This window comes from Ascidia mentula, chromosome 8, assembly GCF_947561715.1.
Source record: "Ascidia mentula chromosome 8, kaAscMent1.1, whole genome shotgun sequence".
NCBI classification, from domain to species: domain Eukaryota; kingdom Metazoa; phylum Chordata; class Ascidiacea; order Phlebobranchia; family Ascidiidae; genus Ascidia; species Ascidia mentula.
The window spans coordinates 7,140,759-7,165,846 of NC_138573.1; the positions used below are offsets into that span (position 1 = coordinate 7,140,759).

The window sequence follows — 25,088 nt, forward strand, 5'->3', positions numbered from 1 at the left end:
TTACATGAAGATTGACGAGCTTACCACCGACAACGAGAAGCTGCAAGAAGAGTTGACTAACAAAGAAAAAGAACTGGAGGAAACAAAGTCGCAAATGCAGCAAACTTCGGGATCTGAGAACCAATGGCGTTTGAGGTTGGTGCTGGCTAAGTGTATGTCGGAAAGCTTTAAACTCTGAACTGGCTTTGACCATTCTCTAGGCAGATCAAACGTGTTGATTTAATAAAGTTTAATATGTTAAATAGGATTTCCAAAATTTCTTTTTCGAAGGTAAATATTTATTCCAAAAAGGACATTCATATTTTCCCTCTATTGTCAGTTCAAGAATGTAAACATTTCAGAGCGACTAAGAAATCAATTTTACCCGGATTTTTCCTCCACAATATAAGCTAGCTATATCTTCATTGCTGGTATTGACTGGCTGCACAAAATTATCACAGGTACCAAGATGTGCAAAAGATGGCAGAGGAACTTCGATCTCGGCTTCAACGAACAGAGAAAGACAACCACGAGCTCCAATGTCGACTGATCGACCTCGACCAGGAGTGTCAGAAAATGATGAACCAGGTTGAGCCGGCGATAAGCGAACGTTCGCATGCGGTAAGTTTCTATTCGTTTCTACTGCTGGGTGGGTTACGATGTAACTAGTTCAACGCACATAAAGTGAGTTTGGAGGAATAGGATATACGTACGTACAACAAGGAATAGCTCAAGTTTCTGGCCATTTTTGTGCTTGTTTCTAATCCATCGAAAATGTTTTGTCCTACGTGTTCTCGTTGGAAACCGTGATATGGACGAATTTGGATTGTTTAGCTGAAATATGAACAAGTTTTCCATAAATACAGTTTTATTGCAAAGGTTTCCCAAATGAGTTAAAGTAAGAAAACACTTCTGCACTTGACGCCACTTTATCGCGATCTCTTATCGCTTTCTACTGCTGGGAAAACCTTAGTAAACAGCTCATTGTGTTTAGCATTTGGCGCACATCATTTCACATTTCTGTCAGTGGGCATTCGATGGAGTTAATTCAGTTCTGGCAACGTTACGACGACAAAAATGCCAATGCGCAAACTTCTGCCGCCCGCATCAATCTTTTCCTGGGCAAATAGCGGAGACGCCATACTGCCCCATGGCCTGAAAGAGCTCAGGCAATGAAACCGCGAACACAGCGGGTCGTTACTCAATGTTTTCCGACTCTTTCCGCCTCGTAAAACTGGCGGTCATGTCCGGACAAGATTGTCCTTCCTCGGTCGTCACATTGAGTTACAGCTACTTAGTTTTCGTCAGTTTGCTTTGGGGATGTTTGTTTTGGCTCAAGATGCCGTATTGCCGCTATAACCGACTTTTAAATTTTTGAACTTTATTGTTGCGTGTCGCCAGAGCGAAGTTAACTGGTTTTAATGGCTTAAAGGTTAAGATGTAAATGCAGTTTGGCCCAGGAATTAGATTTAAGTGAAGCACTAAGGCAATCCATCGATGGTAGTTAATGTAGTTTTTACGACTTGCTGGTAACCTGATAAACTTAACGCTTTTATCAAGTGAGCTTTTAAGCTGAGAGTGTAGTAAAACCGATATCCAAACTAACCTATAGCTCTTCAGTTTGTTATGAAATAAATATCTTTCGGCCAAAACCTATTAACCCAGGACGCGAGTACAACAAAAGAGGGTCGTATGGAACATACATGGGCGTATCGCGTATTTGTTTTGCTCACATGTGCGCTATTGTGTTTCATTGTGGCGAAGGCTAAGCTCCGGTATGTAGTCCTCGGAAGGCGTATGGCAACAAGCGATTCTGTCTCGGCGAGCTTTACTTCTGTGCGCCAAAAAAGCATCCGACTCTGAACCTCAGAATGTTAAAACCTGTCTGAGTTTCAACAAAGCTGTTGCGTTTAGGTTAAAGCAAGTTATTTTAGCAGACAACCAGCTGCTATTTGCGCGAGCGCTTTTTGTGGGGGAAATTATTGCATACTGAAGCAAGCGGTAAAGATAGCTGCCAAACTGACCTTCAGCGTTGCTTGTGTAATATTTATAGGTAGCTTGAGTTCAAACATAGTTTGTTTGCTAACGTGTTTGGATGAGGCTGTGTGTTTAGAGTATAGGTAAATTTGTTATTACTACGCAGTTTGATGTTCTGTCTTCCAAAACCAACAAGATATATATGTTGGTGGATGCACTAGCCGAAAAAACGAAAAACATACATTGTGCCTTGTTTATTAAACCAGCGCAATCTTGATTTAAAGAAGAAATTTCAGAAGAGGCAACCAGATAGAAAGTAGAAAATAAACCAGCTGCTCTCATTTGCATCACTGGGACACAATATAAGAATTGCTTGTCGCCTTGTAGAAAAATAATGTTGAATACATGATACCAAGCACAGCGTGAGAAAGCTTGGGCTCTGACAATACGGACTGATATTACAGAGCATCGATGCTACCGACATGAAACCAAAGTCGTGCGACGCGTGCGCTCAGACCCTCTCCCTCGATGACGTCATACGGGAGGTGAGAGAGGCAAGGAAGGCAAGAAAACGACAACAAATAACGACCAATGGCATCGATGATACGGGTACTAAAATAACTATCTTAGAAAAAGCTGAAAGGTTTATTTTACCGCTTGACTACATACATCCCGTTGCAGAGAACGAGGTTTCCGACATAGATTCTCATTCCACCGGTTCGGCGCAAAATCTAGCGGCCGAACTTCTGGTCATCTCCGAGACGCAAGGGGGAGCTACGGAGGCAGACGGCCTCGCAAACGATCCGCTTCTTCAGCGGAGCATCATCCGAGAAAAAGTTGCCCCCGAGGAAGTAAAATTTAACGAAGGTTCGTCCGTTTATTGTGCAATTTGGTTTAACGTAAATATTGGTAAATTAAAGATTAAAGATGACTGGACTAACTTTATAACCAGCTTTAATAAAAGAACGATTAATCACGAGGCAAATAAGTACACCGACCACTCAACCAACTTTATCAACATTTTTCAATTCAAGCTGACATTCCTCTTCCCGTGACGCAAAATGGTGACGTGGGAGGAACGAGGAGCCCGGATTCCGAACCGCCCTCGATATCAATCGCCACCAAAATCGGTGCGACCCTCGGAGACCAAATCAAGTCGCTGCAGAGCGAAATCTTGGGCTTCCAGCTGATGATCGAGAAGCTGAAAAAGCGGAATCAAGTAAGTTTTGTCAAATGCATACGTCGAAAATCTTAACGAAACGTGCGGAATTTTTGTTGGTATAAAGTGTGTTATACCCAAGGTGGCAAAAATTCTAAGTGAAAAGAAACGTCGACATGACAAATTTCCGTAATATTATACGTAGCCGACGCACTACAACAGCAGACTTTCACAAAATCAATCATTTTTCCATTCCGTTGTACAATTCACACCACCTTTCACCGTTAAACCATTGTCGTAACTTCTGGTAATACACAATGAGGTTAAATCCGCTACCTTTGCTACATCGCTACAATAGCGAGCGTCGCGTGTTTTTCTTGTACACCGACCGCGACACATCTCCTATTCATTGAGCGTGGCGCTATGCGGCAAACGATAACAGGGGATCGTCGAGTTACGTTTTGTGGGAGTGCAGACTCGAAGTTTGTGTAGAAAACATCCCTTTGCGTGATTTGATTTTCGAAAAACTGTTGGAGAGGGCGCTACACTCGACACACGTTAGCGGACGAAGTTGGGAATATACCAATAAACTAGAACAGCCAAAGTAATACAGCAGGTTAAATGTGACAAGGTCTAGAATCTAAACAGTAATAGTACAAATTGTTATTGATTTCGAGGTATAACTTATGAACCAAAAAGTTTCATTTAACAGATTTTAGCTTAGGGGTAGGCAACCCACGGTGTCCGCTCAGCAAAATCATCTGCCCCGCCTCTTTACAAATTGCAGTATAATATGTAAAGAAGAAGGACATTGTTAGTGGAAAAATAATACGGCCCGCTGATACTATGCAGAGTTTGGCTTTGGCCATCAACTTGGGAAACTGCTTTAGCTTGTTCAGTGCCTTTCGGTGCAATTTTTCCGTTGTGCAACTGTGCAAGTTCATAACTCGAAACAGAGTAGAGTTGATATTTGTAATGTGTTTGACAAACAGTTTTCGTTGTTGTGCGCAGTGTTCATTTACAGGTTGAAATTAAACCAAAAATATATCCTGTAGGACTGTGTTCCAAGTCAACTCACACCCTAACGTTTGACCAGGTGCCTCTTCGACTGTGTTTATAAAGTCTCTAAGCTATAGAAGGGTCAGCGATTGTTCGGTGTTGCTTTAGCACTTTTCAACCTGCCATACACAAACTTCAACAGGAACTTCTCGACGGAGCTGGCGCGGCAATGACGCAGGACGACAAGGAGGCGATGGAACGTGAAATCAGTGCCCTTCGCGGTCAAGTAGCTCTTCTCGAACGGAACAATCGAATCTTCTCGGATCGTGAGAGAACTGACCTAAAGCAGGTGGGTTGCTATATTTGGGTGTTGTACTTTATTGTAGAATATAGGGATAGTGTAAAACAACGGCGAAATAATTTTAACTTGCTGATTTTTCTGCATTTCCATTAACAAATTTAAACACGCTGACTTTACTATCGGCACAAACTCCATTGCGCCGAAAAATGTTTACTGATCTCTTTCAATGAATTAACAAAAACTATGCATGTTTTCTTGGGTGCTGCTCTCTGAAAGAAACACCTACATTAGCACACCCATTATTCACTTGCTCAGCTTACATTCACCACTGAGGTGTAAAACACAAACAATTGTGATAAATCGATTTGATTTATTGTTGCTTTTCACACATTATCACCTCACATGTAGTGAAAGCTTACACTTTTCTTCAAACCCCGGCGCCTTGCCACTGTAGGATCTGGAGATGTCCAACAAGCGATGCAACAACTTACAGACACAACTGCTCAACATAAAGAAGCGAATGGAGTACGAGGAGATGGAAAAATTACAGCGGGAATGCGACAAGTTCAAGGCCGAAGTTGGTTTCTAGTCTTTTTCACGAGTGTGATTTGGTGCTGATTGTCACTGCATGTCACGGAATGCCACTTTTTCATCTGTTTTCAAACGAACAAATCTTTCGCTGAAAATACAACGCTAACTTTAACCCATTGAATGTAGCTGTCAATAAGTAAGTCAGTTATTGACCTAATTCCAGCTTTAGGAGGGAAAAGTTACTTATATTGCTTTCCCTTGTTGTCTGTAGATCTTAAAACACTGTGTTAATATACGATACGTGACCAATTGACATGCACATTTCTGCATTGGAAACTTGAAATGTAACAATATATACTAAAACAACAGGTTGACAAGCTACGGGAACAGCTACAGGAGTATGAAGATGATAAAGCAGGGAGCGGATCGGAAACTTCCGGTTCAAATCAAGGGGAAAAATACGCTCGTCTTTTGGAACTTGAAGAAGAAGCAGAGGAGCTTCAGAACAAGATAAAGGAAAAGGAAGAAGACGTGAAAGGTTGGCGAGACTTAAACAAATTGTCGTATATTAAAGTTACCTGGCACCTAGTCCCAGTGAACGTTCGTTAAGAGTAACTTTACTTCTATAGTTTAAGTTTCTATTCAGTTGTGGTGCATGTTTCAGACCGTGACGTCATGGTGGAAGAGCTGCAACATCAACTGGAAAACGTAAGGAAGCAGCACCAGGAGGAGGCGAGGAAGTTGGAGAAGAAAAACAAGGAGCGGGAAAACGAGATGATTGAAGAAATAAGAGACTTGGAAAAGCAAGTGGAGGACTGTCAAGAGATGATAGAGGTTTTCGTGATGAATGTTTATATTGCTGGGTCCCTAAATAAGCAGGACAAAATACTTTACCTTTTACTCTGATATCTAGAATCATGTGTGTTAGGTATTTTTGTAAAATTGATAAAATAAAAGTGTTTACAGCTAAAGCAAGCCAACCTAAAAAACAAGTGCGACGAGCTCGAAGAATCAGAGTACGAGATCGAAAAGTTGCAGAAGGATATCCTGAAAAAGAGCAAGGAAATTGAAAAGCTTAAATGGGACATTGAATCTTTGCAGGTAAAACCCGCGACTTGTGGGCGATTTATGTGCGCGGCAATGTTTCACCACTGTATAAAAAATATTTTCACAGAGGGAAAATGCCTCTCTACGAGAACGCATAGACAACCTTAGACAAGCGCTAAATGACGTCAACGAATATCCCACGTCACCGCCGACGTCATTCCGCTCTCCTTCCAATGTGTCTATGCAGTTCCGTTCACGTTCTTCTTCTCGTTCTTCCAACCCAGTGACGTCACCGAAACGCAAAAGTGAATTGTCGAACCGCAGCACCGAATCAATCGGGTCATCTCCGGCTCACGTCCGAGCTACTTCTTCTGGAGACGAAGATTCTAGTGGCAAACGGACAAAAAGTCCGCTGAGAACCGGGATTGAGAGCGCAAAGAGGAAAGTCCACGACATCGGAGATGTTCTGGACACACCAAGAGCTGCTCCAACGCCCAGAAGTTCGACTTCCAAAGAATCAAGTTGGTCGCATCCCGAACAACACCCTGATAGAGAGGATATAGGAACAGACGCGATGCCTCTAAATAGAGGCGATGACAGCGATTCGAGCTTATCTTCTTCCTCGTCTCTTGAGATTTCAAAAATAGGAAGAGAGCGCCCACAGTCACTAAGCCTCTCTTTGCCGACAGAAAGTCACGCGCAGAAGGGATCTCACAGCGATCTGGAAGATATGCGCAAAGCAGTAAACGATAGAAAAGGCCCATTCACGCCAAACAAGTCTAAAATCAGTCAAAAGCCTGAACCTGAGCATTCAGAAGCCAGAGCAGAAGTTCCGGAACAGAATGGGCAGACGAAGCCGAAAAACGGAGATCATATCAAGGAAGATATTGTGAGTGTCCTCTCGGTTCCATCGAACAACGCAACCCTGGAAACTTCACTTCCATTAGGCCGGCAAAGATTATCCTCAAGCGATGAAGGAATTTTGCCAGTAAACAGAAAAACATCACCGGCCTCATCAAAGCTAATCGGCGACGGTGGAACGAGTGACGACGAAGCATCGACTTCTTCTAAATCTTCAGCATCCACGTTTAGACAGTCCCGCAAAAACTACAGTGAAAAGCCAGATTATAACGGAGAAGATGTTGCACCGACAAGTCAGCAAACAGCGCCAGCCACCAAACCTGTGAAAACAGTTAAAGAAACTGGAAATGCATTCAAACCAAATGTTCAGGGGTCTGAAAATCGAGCCCCACTGCTACCCGACGACCGCCCGACATTGATCCAGGAAGTGACGAAAGCGCGGGACGAGGCGCGGAAGTGGTTTCAGGAAGTGACGCAATCGGACCGGGAGAAGAGACACATAAGCAGACGCTTGGCAGAGTTGGAAAGCGAACTGGAACGTCTAAAAGGAATTGAAGACAAGTATGTAAATGTACTATCATGTGCCATTTGTCAGCCAGTGGAAGATTTTAGCCCTAAAGTAGTGTCACCATTTCAAAGCTGACCTATATTCACTGTTAATATATTTTGAAATGTCATTCTTAGTTATTCCGCCCTTAAAAAGAAGCAGGCAGAGGTGGAAAACGTGACACGTGACTTGGAGACGTTGCGAGCGCAAACCTCAGCAGCGAACCGAAAGGCGGAAGAGGCGAGGGAGAGAAGCGCTCTCCTCCAAGCTCACCTTCTTGACAAGGAGCAAGTAGAAGCAGAGAATGCCAAACTCAAGGAAAACATTGAAACACTTAAACAAGGAGTCGAAGAGAGGGTAAATTTCACTTTCACGTTCGCCTTATGTTTGGTGTTGGTCAGGTATTGGTCTATGATGTTGTTTGGAACAAGGAGTGACTTTTTTTTGCCTACAATGTGTTTGAAATACATTCATGTTAAAGTATACCCTACTCCATTGTTTAATGACCAAAATGTTGAGTTGCAGCCTTGGCCAACTGGTCTAAATACACTTCGATGGTATCATAGTGGTATATATTGTCGTTTAGAAACCGTCCACTACTCCACTGCGAGAATTGCAGCCTTCGTCTCTCGACTCATCTCTAAATGACCTCAAACCGTCCCCAGAGAAAAAATCGGGTGAAATTCCACCACGCGATGTCGCAATGGATCCCGGAATTGAGACACAAATTCGCAGCATAAAAGACAGCTTTGAATATGTGGCTAATAATGTACGACAACAAAACAAATACACCGATATATTTTGCGTTGTGTCCACCTTGCATTGTTTGAACTAGCCATAAACTAACTTAAGGTTACTCATTGATGTAGTTTTCATTAACATGGATTTTCTTGGTGTATGGCCGTGTGGTTAGTGGTGCTAGTGGATGTTAAAACGTCATTGTTTGCATTTACTTTCATGTACAACTAACCGTTTGTAATTAACCCAGCTTTGTGATTTTTGTAGTTTACCAGTCTTGTTTTAAAGAAACATGACGCCGAGCTTGCACTTACCCCCGAAAAGGTACCAATGTCATGTTGTTGTGAATGACTTTTGTTGTGTGCTTTGCATAAAAACATCGATGTGTGCTGCACCAAATAATCCACATTTTCTGTAACTGATAATGAAAAAGCAACTGAAAAGTAGTGCAATGCAGAAATTTTGTTGTTTTTGTGTAACAAAATTTTAATTGACTGGTGCGGTTATGTCATAATCCTTTGCAGGTCAAAGTCTCAAAGCTGAAGCGCAAATGCCTCGAACGCGATCAGCTGTTGGCAAAACTTGTGTTGAAATTACGCAAAAAGAAGCAGCGTGACGTCAGTGACGACGATTCGTCAGTGACGTCGTCAGTCGGACTCGACAATATGCTTGCCAAGGCGGATTCTCTGATTCGCTCAGAGGTGATTGACAGTGATTGGTCAGAGTCGGATCACGTGCTACCTGCATCGCGCAAGGACGATGGGGCAAAAAGCAATGGTAAACATTACACAGTACAAATATTTACTAGTTATTAATAGGTAATGGAGCATTTATCTTCAGTGCGAATTAGTTTTGCGTTTTTTAAAAGAATATTTCTGTATTAACATCAAGTCGGTGGATGAAAGACAACCATTTTGAAAATATAACAATTTCAAATCACTGCCATATGCAATGAACGTGCAAAATACTCCTTTTTTAAAACACATTTATTGCCTAGAATTCATATCTTCACCTCGTCCATCATCAGCGCTCATCCGCTCACTTACGGAGAAACCAATCAAGCGTCCCTCGACATCACCCACTCACCGGATTTTCGTCGCCAAGCGTGATTACGCCCCCTCGGCGGCAGCAGACAGCGATACGACTGCTCCAGTGACTCACGCCTTGCTCCCAGACCTCCCAGTGTTGGCTGGGGACACGGTGGTTGCCATTGGTAACCCGGACAAACGCGGTGATGGAAAAGTATGTACAGCGATACGGTTATTGTGACAGATTGGCTGAAAAACAAGAGCATGTGTTTGTTTTTTTCAGTTGTACCAACTTGCTGAAGTGCGCGGCAAGATTGGATTCGTGCCTCTGGCGCATCTGGTGGCCGCCGAGCAAGTGGAAGGCATGCAGGCTTTTATGCAGGAAAAGACGAAGAAAAGAAAGGCAAACAATTTTTTTATCTTTTGCCATGAGAAAATTATCTATGAAAATAACTAGGGTCAATTTGTTATTATGGAATGAACGTAATAGTTACAATAATTGTACTACATTTATTTCATTTCTTAGAGCCCGAGCTCCAGTCCCGAAAAGATCGTCGATCTATACAAGAAATTAGAACAAGCTCATCTTTTGGTGGCCGATAAGATAGACAGGTAACGATACTTCTTGATTTAAATATCCGTTTTTTGAAAACACGAATGAAACTATATAGCTTGTAATTTAAGGGCATCCAAATCGAGCAAATCATCGCCCGGTTCCAGGTCAATGGATTCCGTGACTAGCGACGGAAACCTTGGCCTGTCTCACTCAGGTCACCATGACGACGTTTGTCGTTCTGGGAAAAAACACTCAGGCGACGAACTTGCAGCAAGCTTTGGTAGTGAAGCGAGCAGCCTTCCTAGGGACCGACGTCGAAAAGCAAAACCGCGTCTTGGCGAGTTGGGACACGACTCGACCAAACCCCTCAGCAAAACACATCTTGATCGCTCGTACAAAGGAAGTGCCCGCTCATCGAATCGCAGCATTAGCCCAGTCCTACCAGTCGCTCGCGACTACGGCTCCGACGTTCGTTCCAGCACGCCGCTGATGTCGCCTGAGAAGCAACCGCGCCGTTCATCATCTCTACCTCCTCGCAAAAGCTCATCCGAAAGACCAGAAGTGCTGACGTCAGCAAAACGTGCCGATCGACGTCAGCGGCGTGACCGAAACCAGTGCAGGGAGAGCGGAGTGGAACGCGCTCTGGCGCCGCCGCGGGTCCTGTCTTCACCCAAAAGTCCAACGTTCGTTGTGATTGAAAAGACGATGGGCCAAAAGAGTATGATCGTTAGCTGGACTCCGCCGGTGTTAGATATGGTAAGCCAGCCTTAATGCGACGATAACGCTCTTGGCAATTCCGGCGCCGTGTGAGATCCTGCATTAGATTATTATCGGATTCGAGCTTTATCCGCCATCACTCAACACCTGACGGCAATAGTTATGTTTAAATATAAAACAAAGCGTCTTTGTACACAATTGCAGATGCAAGCGATCTTACAAAAAAAGCCGGGGACCCATTTAGACTGTGTTTAAGCTGGACACGCATACATTATTTTATTTATGAGAAAGTATGTAGTGTTTACGTTAGACACTGTATAATGTTTTTGTTGCTGCCAGGCATATTGTAACTTAATAATCTGTTCTTCTGGCATATATAAGTGTTATTAAGTTATTCTGGATTATTAAGTTAGACACTGTATTCAATCAAAGCAACAAACACAAAAATGACACATGCACAGTAAAACGGCTCGCTTGAGACTTTAATCGCCTTTTCTTTTTAAATATTAAATATTTAAGGACAACACAAAAGAAACATTGTTGTTAGTGACAGGATCCATATTTATTAGAAATCGGAAAATTTCATTTTCGTATCCGACTTAAACATTTGTCTCCACGTTCAATAGCCAGACACACAAATTCAATTTGCCACCGGGTCTAAAAAGCTTTTATTTGATTTCGGTCTGGCCTCGCACGACCACGATCGAATAAACGTGCCTGACAAGATATCAATAGCTTTGAAGGCTGCGGCCCAAATCCTGACGACTGTATACATTCTGCAGATCTCGAGAAGCAACGGCATTCCAGTGATCGGCTACGAAATATCGATCGACGGAGAGCGACGGGTTCAAATTTCAGGAGCCTACACAAACAAGGCAAGTTTGGGTAATTCACGTGAAGGTGAAAGACAAATATATGTGGAAAATATTTCCCAGCTTCATCAAGTTGTTGTGTTAAAGGATTTACTCTGGACCTTACCTGCCCTTATATAATCTAGGGCCTTGTTAAAAGCTCTTTAGGTGCTGCCTTAGTGATTCCACAGCACGCCTCGTTGGGCCTCGGGCATTTTCTATGAATCGGACCATGTAGCTGTTGAAAAGATAATGTTCCACAAGCTTGGCTGGACTAAAAACCGGAAAAAAAGTACTTTGTTTGCCATCGGGTGCTGTGGGGCATGGGAGATGATGACAGCAAAACTTGAAACAACTGAGACGCGACATATCACTTCCTGTGTTGATCAATCGCTTGTGCTGCGCTTTGGCCATCTTTCAAGTACATCAAAACCAATGGGCGTTTACAGCAAGATAATCTCTATTGCGTTATGCGAAGTTCTCGACTTTTCCACTTAATACGCGGCAATTACCGGCTCTATCGGGCAATTATACGTTGTGATATACGTCCGCACAGTTGCACAAGATTATATATAGGTTGCTAAAACCACGCCTTTTTGTTCAAAGCAAGCTCTCTCATCGGAGCGATTAAATTTGCACCGAAAACAAATCTAAAAGTTTTTGAATACTGGGTTCAATTTCTTCAACAAGTGAATGAATTTACGGGAAAAAAGTTTATCTGACAATCACGGATCGTGGATACGAACTGGAACCCCGACATGGAAAGAATAGTTTTACTGGAACGGTGTATCGGGCCGACCTGATATACCTTCACAACTGATTTACCTGAGGACAAAATCGAAGCCATATTTGTTAGCTGATGGCTTTGTATTGTCTCGCGTTTTATTCGAAGTCACGTTCATGCTCACGCGGTAGCATATTACAGACACAAAAGCATTCAACTGAACAAGGTTCGGTCATATTGCTTAAAGGATTATAAAAAGGTCAAAATCCCGACCGCCACTTCGGAGAATTGCCTTTGGCATGCCTTGAGACATCGACCTTTGTTTGCGGTTTTGTAGCGACGTGTTTTAGGAATAATGCACAGTTTGGATAAGGCTGGAACATAATTCATACGTTTCTATGAATCCCCGATTCGTTTGCAAAACAGTCCCAAAACATTCCAATAAATTTAATATCGACGCTGTGTTTGTTGTATATGCACTCGCGGCGATTCGCGATATTTTGCCCGCTTTGACTTTTTCCTTCGCCGTTTTGCATCGCTCCGATCTTCGGACGATCACAACTTCACGATATAGCAGTTTCATAATGATGGTGATTTTGTGCAGGCGATCCTGGGTGACCTCGAGCTGTCACGAAGCTTCCTGGTTGAAGTGCGCACGGTGAGCTCGGTGGGAACGCTGTCACGGCCAGCCGAGGTTATGTACTCACCAAATAGTGACTTCAGCTCACGTTACGACCCTGGCGCGTCGTTCGACCTCTCGCGAGCGAGTGTTGCAGCCCATCAGAAAAGCAAGGTAAGGGAAATTCTTTAGTTCTTCTGACTCAAATTAATTTGATCGAACCTCGATTATTTATTACTGATCGTGACTTTAACATCACTTCTTATCTCTTGACGCTTAAATGTCTATTAGGTAGTTCGTTTTCGCCTTGAATTCATCAGTCTTTGTTTCTACAAATATGCGTATGACGTAAGAGTGAGTATAGGCTTTCCAGGGAAACGCCACAAAACAGCCCGTGATCGTTGCACTTCATATAGATGCGCTATTGTATGTTCTTAAATACTAATGTTCACCCCATGTTGTACACAAACTTTTTTTTAAGCCCAAATTCTGGCGTGCGACAGCCATGGGATGTTAATAAAGTAATATATCTCCCTGATTTTTGTACCATGGGATAAAAAGTTAGTGTTTTTTTGACCAGCTGACTTTTTTTTGACTACCTATCCCGACAAAAATTGGTGTCGCTGGTAGGAAGACAATGCTCAGTAGAGGGCTTAATTAAGGCAAAATTAGGGAACCAGCTTTTTCAACATGCCTAGAGATTTTCCGGCGAACACAATTTAATAAATATTTATTTTATTAAATTTAATCAAATACAGAAAATTAATTCAATAAATCTTCTTTATTTCAGCATCTTCTAGTCCCAAGTACATAGTGTGTTCAATTTGAATTAATGTTTTCGTATAGAGTGAGGCAGCAAGCTTCTTAGAAACCTCGATCAAGCGTGCCACGGCCTTGTACGATTATGACCCGGCAGTGGACAGCCCATACAAATCCCACGACGAAGAGGTCGGGCTCAACAAAGGCTCACCTGTTCTCGTGCTGGGTTCGCCGAGGCCCGACGGATTTTGTGACGTGCAGGTTAGTGCTTCAGTTACTTTCGCCTAATCTGCGAACTGTTGTTCTTTGCTATTAGCTAGCGCATTACCAGATCAAAGGTCCATATCCGCCGGGTTTATTTTGGTCGGATAACCACTGTACGAGAAGCACTTTTTCTTTATGTAACAAAACGATACAAGTTGAAAAGCAGGCATTTTAGATAAAATGCGAATACACAATTTCCATCGCATGGGACAGAAAACAGTGGATATCAAAATTATATTGTTGATTTTCCTTTATTTCTTTCACTTGTTTTTGGCCTATGTATAGAGAATTATGTTGAATATACACCTGAAAATTTGTTATATATTCTGCATCCACAATAGTTGTGGAATGGGACATCATGAGAAACGGGAATATAAAATGTTTCACATTTCACGCATGACGACCATGCTACATGGAAGCTTTGCACATAAACAGTAAAAACACTTTTATCCTACCGAGGGTGTTCAGAAATCAAGCTTTCTACTCTTCAACTGTTTTCACAAACGCCATGCAAACTACGTCATTTGGTCCAAATACTTTTTGTGATAATCACAGGTTGGAAACAAACGTGGACTTGCCCCGATCGCCTTTCTGATTAGCGAAGATGGAGAAACTGATTCTAGCAGCGTGACGTCATCCACACGTCACAAGCCCCGCTCGTCGAGACCGCGGACCAAAAACAGGCGGCAGCAGCGCTAGCGTGATTTGCAATTAGTTCCTTCATAAATCTGTTCTCCACACTGTAACTGTGCGTTGCTCACTGTAATTCCTAACATAGAGTTTTGTATTTTTCTACCCAGAAGTATTTTATATATCGTTGTATCATCTTTGTGTCCCTCTTGGCGCTGTAAACGATTGTACCTCTTTACAACACACAAAATATAAGCTGTCGTCGCACAATTCTGTGTATTTATTTTGCCTTCTTTTGAAGCTCACATTTTATAGTTTATCGTGCAAAACAAAAAACAGATGCACCAAGAAAACTTTCCCGGTTGGCAACAAATCTTCACATAGTATAACAACAATAATAATTCAAGAAATTTCTACAAAATAACCCTTGCAAAATAATAATATATTTTCTTGTTAAAACGGTATGATAAAGAAACAGACTTTGCTGGACAACATACTTTGGTGCCAATGAAAGTTGGTGCAGATTCACGTACAAATGGTTTTTAATTCAATATTTGACGTTTAGTGAGAGTAATGCAGGCAGTCGCTAAAAAAGTTCATTGGTTTTTGAGCTACATGCTTCCAAAAACACTGGTCAGGTTCACCATGTACACAACAGAAAAAAAACCTCCTCACACAGTGCACGTGTATCTATTTACCCAAAGTATCAGTGACATGAAACCTAATCAACCCATGTTCAGACTGTGGGACTCCAGCTTCGCTGGGTTGCGCCTTTTCGGAAACGCCCGCATGTTTCCAGCCAGCGTTAGACCAACACCCCGTTACTGGTTGCAGAATCTTCCCGCCAAATGGAAACGTAGCGCCTGCAGGCGTTCATGGCCGAACACAGAGGGCCTGAATCGACGCCATCCTTGTGTCGGACGATAGCGTACGCGATGAGATTAAAAAACGAACAGGCGAATATTCCAAACAGCAGTATGGTGATGAAGCTTAATCTGCAAAGAAAAGACAATTACCAATATTATCACATGCCGCGTACCACCTACACATTATGAATTGTCTTTGGCCAGGGCGCATTACTTAACCAAGCAAAACATATTCAATAATTCTTGTATGTTGTTTAGAATGTCACCTTTAGAAAAGGGCTATTGCCTTATTTATAAACACTTCTTACCTAAATAGCTCAACGTCGTACTTCATGCAGTTGGCTGTTTCGCCACATTCCTCTTTCCACTGCAGACAAGTCCCATCGATCACTGCGCCAGTAACGATAGGCGCCGGGACCAAACCTAAAAGAGAAATTGACTTTCGTGTTTTTAAAGATTAGAAACGCATCGACATTGTAAACATTAGCAAATATTGGTGTATAATATAAATAAGAGCATATTTGGGATATAGGCAGTCAGATGAGGATGAAATGTCCACAATTAATTTTTCAAAGTGGAAATATCTTTGCGAAAACGAAGAAAAGTGAAAAATAACCCCAACTCAAATCGACCCATGTTACCAAAATCCACACAATTTTCCTCGGCAAATATCGACCTGTCAATGAGTTGCGACTGTGAACAAACCAAGCTAACCAGAAGTGTGGCAAACAAGACAGAGGAAATGACGAAGTGTTTGTTACAGTTTTCCCACAGGAAGCACTGTTTAAAAATGCGAAAGAATATGCAGATATTTAATGCTTTCGTGACGGGAGAATTCTGTTAGTTGCGTATATTCGATTTTTTTTTGTGGTATGTTTACAAGGTAAACAGTCCATTGCCAAAAACGGATGATGTAATCAATCTTGTTGATCAACAAACCGGCCGCGGACCACATACGTCGCTTGAACTGTGTGCTGAGGACTTGTTTGGCATCAAACAAACCGTCAAGCGTGGATTACCCAAGCCGAAAAGGTTTGAACAAAAATGTCGCTTACCCAAAACACGAATGACGAGAAACATTACACCGATCGCTGTGCACTTGTCTTCGGGGCTCACGGACCTGTGGGGAAAATTTGGTGATTGAAAAATTCCTTTTCGTCAACAATTGGATTTGTTTGCTTCAGAGTGAATTCATAAAAATATCAGCAGTGTTCTCAAATCTAATCCATCCAACTAAGTCCATAGCAGTTACTTGGAAAGTGGACCATTTCCAAAATTCCCGGGTCATAGTACTACGTAAAGTAATTTGTGGAAAGCGTAAATTTTACCTGAGAACCACCGTGTAAATCGGGGTCACCATATTTGCTGCAATCAGTGCTGCGATGGAAGTGACGATGACGAACACCACGGTCATCGTGTCGCAATTTGATTCACAGCTGCCAGTAGAGATATCGGTTGTAGTATTTCCACTCAAGCAACTCTGCAAGCAAATATATATTTTATAGAAAGGAACTAGATATTATTTTATAATAGTGTTGAGCGTTTGTTTAAGGTCCGAGAGCGCACCGTTCAATAAATATTTGCTTTTGATACACAGGGCAATAATAGACTGCTCTGAGCAACCGCAAAACACGAGGGCTCTTGGCCCGACATTGACATGGAGTAGCTTTCCACACACACTTAACCACCGGAGAGGCGTAGGCAGCTGCGGCCGAATTCTTGTCATCAGATACCGCACCGTTATCGCTTGTTGGTATTCGCCACGGCATAAGAACTTTTTCACGCAAATACGCCGATTTTTTTGGTCACAGAGGTTTCAATATTTCTCACAGCATACCGGGTTAGCAGGTGCACAGGAAATGAAGTAAGTTGAGGCGACGGGTATGAGGGCCACAAAACCGCATATGACAACGAATCGTAGAATCTCATCACGTGACCACTTGAGGCGGTTGACGATGATGCCGCCCGAAAGAAGCCCGATGCACATGATCGGGGGAATAACTACACCTGCGGACGACAAAATACACATTAATTCTGATTAGTTATATTTCAGTTTCAATTGCAATCGGAGACGATTTTTCAAGCCCGTTGGGCGAAACGTGGTTATATGGTAACAACGGTTTGTAAATTTTTTTGTAATTATCGATGTACTGCGAGGGTCTTTTTAGAACATTCCAATCGATATACTTATGCTGGACTAAACCAGCGACACCTGTATTGGGGTTTCTTTTAACACTAGGGTACCATAAAAAGTGTGAAAGGCTCCATGAGCAAGCAAAAAAGTAAATTTAGCCAAAAACTGATGTATTTTGTTATTTAAAAGGGAAACCAGTCTGCCAAAACGTTTATTGCAAGGCTGGCTAATTGGAAGGTTGTGGTAATAAACAACCAATGCGAGCACAGACCGTTCAGGCGAATCAGCGTGGCGGAAATGAGTTCTTGTCAATAGTTATGAATGTTTTTATAACACGCAATTGTACGTTCAACCAACCAAAAATACAGAATGTTAGCCGATGTGATTGCATAATTGAACGTGCGACAAGTCATCTAAAAGGTTACATTGCGTTTCTGGCGCCAGTAACTTGCAAATCATCACGAAAGAATAGGTGCCACCCAGATGCAATGAAAAAAAGAACGAAAAACGTTTGTGTAACCTCGACATTCTACCCTTCAAAAATTGTTACGATTTAAGCACTTAAATTGTTGTAAATCATGCCTGTTGGTGTATGGTTTCAAGTCGCATAGATAATTTCTGTAAGTTTTGGTGCGGAAATATGTTTACCGTCACCCTATATAGCTGAGCAATAACCTATTTCGTAAGATGTATAGTGTGTTGAACATGGGCGCCGTTGTGAGTAGATCATGAACATACGGAAGCAATACCGGTAGTACGTCCGTGGCTCGTGAATCACGGGTAGACGCCCTGGCGTCCGCTCAACTTGTAGCAGGAAGTGCAATTGTACACTGCGGTAATCAGGTAACAAAGCTCGTTAAACGACGCGATGAAACGAGGAATGCTCGTTTTTGGACTCAAATACACAACGAGTGGGTGGTAGAAACGGTTGAGGGCGCTCGCCTAGAGGTACGTGATGATTGATATTTTTTGGTTAAAATCTTCCGCGAATGCTCGTTTTTGGGCTCAAAACCACAACGAGTGGGTGGTAGAAACGATCAAGGGCGCTCGCCTTGAGGTACGTGGTGATTGATGGGTTTTTTTGGTTGACAATCTCCGCGATCTCACGCCTTCAAACAGCTTCATAATAGACGCCTATTGACCGTTGATCATTTACCGTCAACTCTGGGCCCCACTCGGTCATTTTTGGTACCGAAGTTATATACGGAGCACAAAGGAACCAAACCCGTATGCTGCCGACCCAGGTTTCCTTTATCAACGGACCAATGAACCACCGCATTTTGCAGTGCTTAGTTAGACCAATAATCGCGCATCTTCGTTCTATAAAACGCATGACAAGGGATATTTGAAAAGAGGTTATTTTTGTCTTGTAAAAGCAGCATATCACGAGATGCAAATTCATTGGGGCCAAAACCTACCGAAAAGGAAATTTGCCGACCCGGGGGACTTGTTGAACGCCTGTTCCAGTAACTTGGGCATGAAGGCTGTCAAAGCTCCGGTGACAAACATGATTCCTGAGTATCCGAGTATTATCATGAGATATGCAGGATTAGACAGCAGGCGGGTGACGGTGGCGACAAAGTCTGTGAAAAGAGTATTGGGAAGAAGGGGGAATATCTGGAATGTTAATGAACAGTGGCTTTCAAAAACAACGTTCACGTCCATTGCAAACAGCGAAGCCGAATTTGAAACGGCGCCAAGATGCTGCATGCGCTTGAACATTTACTTGTTGGCGCTTTCATCAATTGCGTTAGTTGGTTTGGGGCTTATTTAAGGTAGAAAAAGCAAATACTTTGGATTAATGTCAGTTATGGACCACTGAGCTCGATAAACTTAAACCAGAAACTTATAATTGTCGAAGTGGTATAATTTTCCCTTGAGACTTTAAACAAGTTTAACATATTGGCAGAGCATTACCGCGAACTTGGCCCCCAGACAGAAGACTATTCCCAAATGATTGCATTGGCTCCTTTTCAATGGCACCACTGACAATATAATTCTACGTTACGTCATGAACATCGCACCAACAAAAACCTACCTTCGCAAAAACTGATCTTCTCTGGGGTCTGCGAAAGGGCATCACTTTCGACCAAAGCCTGCCCCTTTCTTTCCACACTCTTATCGTTAACATTATCATTGCTGAAGGCACCGTTTTCGTCTCGCAAAGGCTCCATCTCTGTGGAAACTCTGTCACCGTCAGTGTGACCGCAGCCGCTGTCCTTTTCTTTGGGAAGTCGTTTCGGAAAGAAAAACAGTGGGAAGGCGGCAAGGACGACCCAAGTGCCAATAACAAGGTATCCCAACCACCAAGCGCCAATCCAAGCCGTCTTGTCTTCTGGGGTCACGGTTATATTTTCTGTGAAGAAAATTGTAATCAACTAAAGCTAATATAGGCAGTGTTATATGCAGCGCCTATGCCATTGGTCTAGCTACGTGGAACCTGCAGACACAAGGCACGTTATCTTTACTTAATCTTTCCCATGTCTAAACAAAGTACTGACCCACATCGCTGTTTGAAAACTTTTGGATTGCGCCAGCATTTACACAGAATACATGCATACGTTAAAACCCTTTTCTTTCCATCAAATGTTCAAACATAAACCAAAAACAACAGAAATATTTTGCAAGTTGCAATGAATTGATTTTAGCTTCATAAATCCCCCAGAGTATAGTGACTAAAAATTGTAAAACCACATGACGAGATTTTTACCTTCAGGAACGCGATCAAAATCGACGTAAATGCTCGAAGTCCACGATCCGATGACATATCCGATACCAGGGCCAATGTTTTGAAAAACGAACGAGATTCCTGCAAACGACACAAGAAGTTGATAGATTTTCGCGGTTTCTTAAGTTCGCTGCCCGTTGCATGTTAATTGCCTTGGGCTATAATCCGACGGAAAAGATCAAATCAAGACAAAACGCGGCATTCGGTGAAACGTACTTTATTGCTCAAGTGCTATACAAATAAACTGGGGGCTCATATCGTTAGAAGGGAAAGTCAATCAGGGAAAGGTAGGCGAACAATATGAGACAAACTTTACTATGGTTTGTACGCTTGACTGCATCGATTGAAACCTTTTGATAACAAAGTAACCATAGGCATGAAGCTAGTTTTTATTAAACAGGTCCATGTGGCATTCATCAAAATGTCAAATTTGACGACTGTCATGCAAACACTGGGACTTCCTTACGTCCATGAATCAGACCGTGGCGTTACACTTGAAGAAGCCGTAAATTTTATCTTTAAACGTGGAAGACATAACTTTAAAGCAGTAGCTAAACCTTCCGATAAACCATTTTCCAAGGGGCTAAGCGATGCATGTCGTGTTCAGTCACCTAAAATGAACTCACACATGCGTTAAGCTGCATGTTTCGAAGCTCTCCGGCCTACTTGAAAATTTGTTTTTCGGTAAACATTGCGAAAGACAAAGGTTTAATGCCTTGCAGACGAAGTTTTCCGAGTTACCACCTCACAAGAAACGGTACACAAAACGTAACGCATTCCTGTTTGTTTTGCGCCGGTTTAAGTACGGCCTATAGTCTATTGTTTTATCAACACAGCCTGGCGCAAGCGTAATATTGCCAAGCTGCTGAGTGAGAACCCGTTCCTAATACACCTCCCGCTCATATTTACTTGCTGGCGGACTGCGCTTGGTTCATTAAACTTGCTTGCGAAATTGGTTCATAATATTCAACTAAACGGTATCACACGCTTACCGAGATAAATTGGGGACCGTGAGGGCAGGGCAAAGTCGTCGATGTATGATGAAGAAACTGGTATATGGACCGTTGCTCCGATACCCTGAAGAAAAATGTTTCATAGCTTGAGTGCAAACAGGAAGTGCTACAAAAGTGAATGACCTCGTTTTAATTGTGTTTGTAACGCGACCTCTGTATCTGCTTTTCACAGAGATTGCTTTATATTAGTGATATCATAAAATGTGGCTTTGCCGTAATGAGTGAGGAAAGTACATCGTTCAGTAGTTTTAAGCCACGACTTACTTTTTATCGCTTGTTCAAGAGAACAATCAAAGCCGCAGCAAAGACCCAACACAATCTCAAGTTTTAAACCTTGCGCAAATTCCGCACAGTGGAGATATACATTACTAAATGGCACGTTTTGCAGGCCCTTGGAGGGTTAAACGAATCCAAACGTTTACCTGCAGTATCTCTCCAAGAATGAGAACAAGAAATAGATGCGATCCCACGCCGCCATCCCTGCTTGAAGATGTTCCATTCGTTCCAGCGCCCGAGCAATCGTCAAACGAATCCGACGCGTTCCTGCCAAAAACCAATATTTTAGTAAGTTTAATGACAATGTCGGGCCGTTCCAGGTGACAAACTGCTGTCGGGGTGAATAAAGTTGGTCGCTTTGATTTCGTGCTTGCTAATCTTGGTAACAATTGCCACAAACTAAATCAAATAATGGATTTTTTTGACAAAGAACGGCGTGTTTAGGACGCTATAGCGTGTCCTTATCTAGATGGCCAAAGGTATCAGAAGTGAAAGTGACCTCGAGTCCTTAATGCTTTTTATCAAAACGGCCTTGTTTACATATGGGCTCAACCAACTTCCCATGTTAACAACATGACCTTTACGTAACGGTCTTGTAACAAGGCACTATGTCGAGGTAATGCGCATGCCCAGCGCGCTCAATTACAAGTGAAAACCCTACCGAGACGGTGGCTGGTATGGACTCGAGACGAAATGCGGAATGGCGTTGACGAAGCCGCCCACGGCTATCAGCAAGGACCCTATCGCCATGATGCGAGGTCTGTGTCGCTTGCTGCTCAGCTTGCTCACCTGTTAAATCATATTAGGTTAATCCTGTGTTGGAAGTGGGTCTGTCACATATCACGGGAAGTGTCAGGCGCCTAGTTCTTTTACTTGTGCAGAAGCAGGTGTGATGGACAGGCGGCATTTCGAATAAATCCTTTAAATTTAACCTGGTGCAATGTCAACATAGTGGTGTACAAACTTTACACAATACCCTGTACCAATCCAAGCTTGAAACGATGGCCTTTGGTATTAAAGAAATAAATTACAGTTATTTCCTTGCACGTACACAGGGTGACAATACGTGAAAAAATGATAAGGTATAAAAGGCGAAAAGGTCACTGAGCGGCCAATTTCAGACGACTGGCACAAAACAGAGAATATTTTCTTTGTTTTCGCTGTGATTGGCCAAGTATTTCATGAGTATTGGAACGAACGAGCCATTCCATCAATAAAATACTGTATTACGGCACTCAAACTTTGTTTTGGCAATAGTCGACAATATTTATGTAGTATACCTTTCTATTGTTCTCGTTATAATCATTGCCCGGTCATTGATTGCGCGCTTTTCCAACCTAGACCGCGAGTGGGACCGGGGGGATTTGATGTTTTAACGCTCCTATCTAATCTCGTTGAAATCAACACTATCCCATACAACGCATGTGGTTGTGTAATTGTATTCTGACAAGAAACGGATGGCAGTCGGTCGCCAATGTAAAAGTGATTTTTCTCGTTGGATGGTCGTTGTGGTTGTACACACCCATATTTTTTCCGCAGTGCCGTGTCAAAGAGAAGGTCAAAGCAGTTTATGACAGAATGTGTTTTTTTTATTGCTGTAGCCTACACGAATTTTCGGAAAACCCCTAAATTGAAAACCCTGTCATTTGGCAGGTGTCCTATCTATTTGAGCATATAATTGTTGCCAATAAAATGAGTAATTACTTTGAAGCGGTTACATTGCGGTTTGTTGCACACGACCCTGACTACCGGCTTGTACTGTTCGTCAGTCACGATGCTGAAAGAGCGAAACACCAAGGAGAATGTGCCCGAAATGACAAGACGAGGGGGAAACGGAAACCCCGGCTTGGTTTCTCGTTTTGGTTTGTATTGACTTGCGATGTGGTCAAACGCGGACCACATCACTCGCCTCTGACTCACCGCGACTACAAAGAGTAGATTGCCTATGTTGAACGATCCAACGACGAAACCGGCCAGTGAGCTGGAGATTTCGAATCTCTTTTCGATGCCTGTGAGCACGCTCTTGCTGTAGATTGCCAACGACATCTGACCGCACATCACCACGCCGGCGAAAAACACGAAGGCCTTGATTGACTGAACCTGACAGGACTTCTTGCCAGTTGAGTCTTCGCTGACTGCGTTTGCATCCCTTCGTTTTGCATCTGACAGGCTCATAATTGCGAGATGTTACAGTCGAGTTTCCGGCCGCCTTGATTTGTAACACCGTTTACCCTGGTATCTATGTTATGTGTATTTGCTGCTATAACCTGCAAAAAATAATTTTTAAACAACGTGTTACAGCAGCTTGCGGATACATATGTATAGCACAAAAAACACACAGAAAACCCAAAAAAAACTTCCAAGACTCATAATTGGCCCAAATTATGCTTGTATGTTGGGTAACCTTTTGACAGCTACTACATAACTGCCAGGAGAAAACACCCCCCCCCCCCCCCCACACACACACACACACTGTACAGCGACCACCCACTTTATTTTATGCCGCTTTATTACTTTTCCCACACTCTTGCATGCCCTACGCACCACTTACTTCCAACTACTCGTTCAAGTTAACAGCACAGGTTTCTTGAAATTTCAGTCTTAAGGAAGAATGGCGCCCGTCAACCGTAAACTTGCCCGATAGTATCTCGTTTTACGATTTCGTTGCGATCGCATACAAAAGAAGGAATTTGCAACACCACCACGCATCCGATCAAACAATAGCTGTTCGTTGCACAGGATATTCTGTCTCCCACCTCGCACCAAACAATGGAAGTGAAATCCCGTGTGGTAAATTTCGGTAACAACAAGGAGTTCCGCGAATTTCCATTCTTGTACAAAGCAAAAAATCCACTCGATGCGTTGCGTGGCAACGAGTCTCTCGACACCACTTGAAGATTCAGAATCATGTTCATTTCGCCGACGTCCTTTCATGTATGCAACAGACAGTTAGTGTTTAGAAACGACTGCTTTGTTTCGCGCGCAACAACCAATGCCTGTCACGACTAATTGTTCAAATTCAACTCTATCGCGTAAGTCCAATGCTTAGCAACCTTAATGAAATACACATAGGGCGGTTCATTGTTACGTTCGCTGCAGTTGTAAAAAAAAAAATTAGATTGGAAGTGAACACGAGCAGCTGACACTCCGGAAACTTGTTCTCCACAACAAGGTTGTAACGCGCGGTACTCTGCCGCGCCACGCAGTCGAAAACAGAGCACTTACGTTGTGAACAAACGTCACAGAAAACAAACATAGCTCAACGTTACCTTGTGTTGTTTTTACTCGACCTCTGTTTCATTTTTGAAAACACAGAAATGGATAAAACTTGTTCGACAAAATTTGGAACGCGCATGTCTTTGCCGTTTCTGTTCCGAATTCTACGACCGTCGCGGAGAATTACACGACATTTAAACAAAAAAACTCTACCCTTATGGCCATGACAAGCTTAAAAATCTTAGAAGAATAAACCATTTTTATGTCAACATGTATCTTACTTCACTAGTGCGCTGCATATACTTTTCATCTTCCCACTGTCGCAACAAATGACGCTCGGACATTCTAAATTCCTGCGGAAAAGTCCTAACAGCATATTATAAGTTGGTGTCCAAAGTCCAGACGCAGGTGTCCCCTTGAGCGACACTGATATGACGCAAAAAGCCCTTGAGGGGAATTACTCTAACACCTACCTCTTTCAAGTAATTGTTTCAAGCAGAACAAAGCAAAATACGCAGGGCTTAGAGGGAGACCCAACTGATTGCAAGAAATTCTGCCATAAACGTTT

General features: G+C 42.7%; 2 protein-coding genes across 6 annotated transcripts in view; one reads left to right on the plus strand and one right to left on the minus strand.

Annotated features, from left to right (window-relative positions):
• The window catches only part of LOC145912411 (uncharacterized), a 30,390-nt gene extending 15,839 nt beyond the window's left edge, over window positions 1-14,551 (plus strand). For 2 of the 5 annotated variants that reach the window (XM_082999867.1, XM_082999870.1), the window contains 23 exons: window positions 11-135; window positions 441-600; window positions 2,421-2,565; window positions 2,638-2,823; window positions 2,991-3,175; window positions 4,317-4,463; window positions 4,870-4,992; window positions 5,316-5,484; window positions 5,611-5,780; window positions 5,913-6,047; window positions 6,121-7,415; window positions 7,539-7,758; window positions 7,988-8,170; window positions 8,407-8,463; window positions 8,664-8,916; window positions 9,137-9,381; window positions 9,451-9,570; window positions 9,694-9,779; window positions 9,852-10,479; window positions 11,223-11,315; window positions 12,620-12,808; window positions 13,481-13,654; window positions 14,213-14,401. In XM_082999867.1, coding sequence (XP_082855993.1) covers window positions 11-135; window positions 441-600; window positions 2,421-2,565; window positions 2,638-2,823; window positions 2,991-3,175; window positions 4,317-4,463; window positions 4,870-4,992; window positions 5,316-5,484; window positions 5,611-5,780; window positions 5,913-6,047; window positions 6,121-7,415; window positions 7,539-7,758; window positions 7,988-8,170; window positions 8,407-8,463; window positions 8,664-8,916; window positions 9,137-9,381; window positions 9,451-9,570; window positions 9,694-9,779; window positions 9,852-10,479; window positions 11,223-11,315; window positions 12,620-12,808; window positions 13,481-13,654; window positions 14,213-14,356 — 5,232 coding nt within the window. In that variant the 3' untranslated portion in view covers window positions 14,357-14,401. Of the gene's footprint in view, window positions 1-10; window positions 136-440; window positions 601-2,420; window positions 2,566-2,637; window positions 2,824-2,990; window positions 3,176-4,316; window positions 4,464-4,869; window positions 4,993-5,315; window positions 5,485-5,610; window positions 5,781-5,912; window positions 6,048-6,120; window positions 7,416-7,538; window positions 7,759-7,987; window positions 8,171-8,406; window positions 8,464-8,663; window positions 8,917-9,136; window positions 9,382-9,450; window positions 9,571-9,693; window positions 9,780-9,851; window positions 10,480-11,222; window positions 11,316-12,619; window positions 12,809-13,480; window positions 13,655-14,212 lie in introns of all 5 variants that reach the window. The other 3 variants (XM_082999871.1, XM_082999868.1, XM_082999869.1) reach the window with 3 other exon arrangements.
• On the minus strand, window positions 14,540-23,576 carry LOC145912413 (solute carrier organic anion transporter family member 2B1-like). Its single transcript, XM_082999872.1, has 12 exons — window positions 23,225-23,576; window positions 21,966-22,093; window positions 21,451-21,571; window positions 21,008-21,092; window positions 19,998-20,096; window positions 19,326-19,643; window positions 18,706-18,870; window positions 16,991-17,160; window positions 16,482-16,633; window positions 16,209-16,273; window positions 15,462-15,576; window positions 14,540-15,282 (listed from the first exon to the last, which is right to left on the minus strand). The coding sequence occupies exons 1-12, from the start codon at window positions 23,477-23,479 to the stop codon at window positions 15,093-15,095; spliced, it is 1,863 nt and encodes a 620-aa protein (XP_082855998.1). The 5' UTR covers window positions 23,480-23,576; the 3' UTR covers window positions 14,540-15,092.
• Window positions 23,577-25,088: the final 1,512 nt, after the last annotated feature.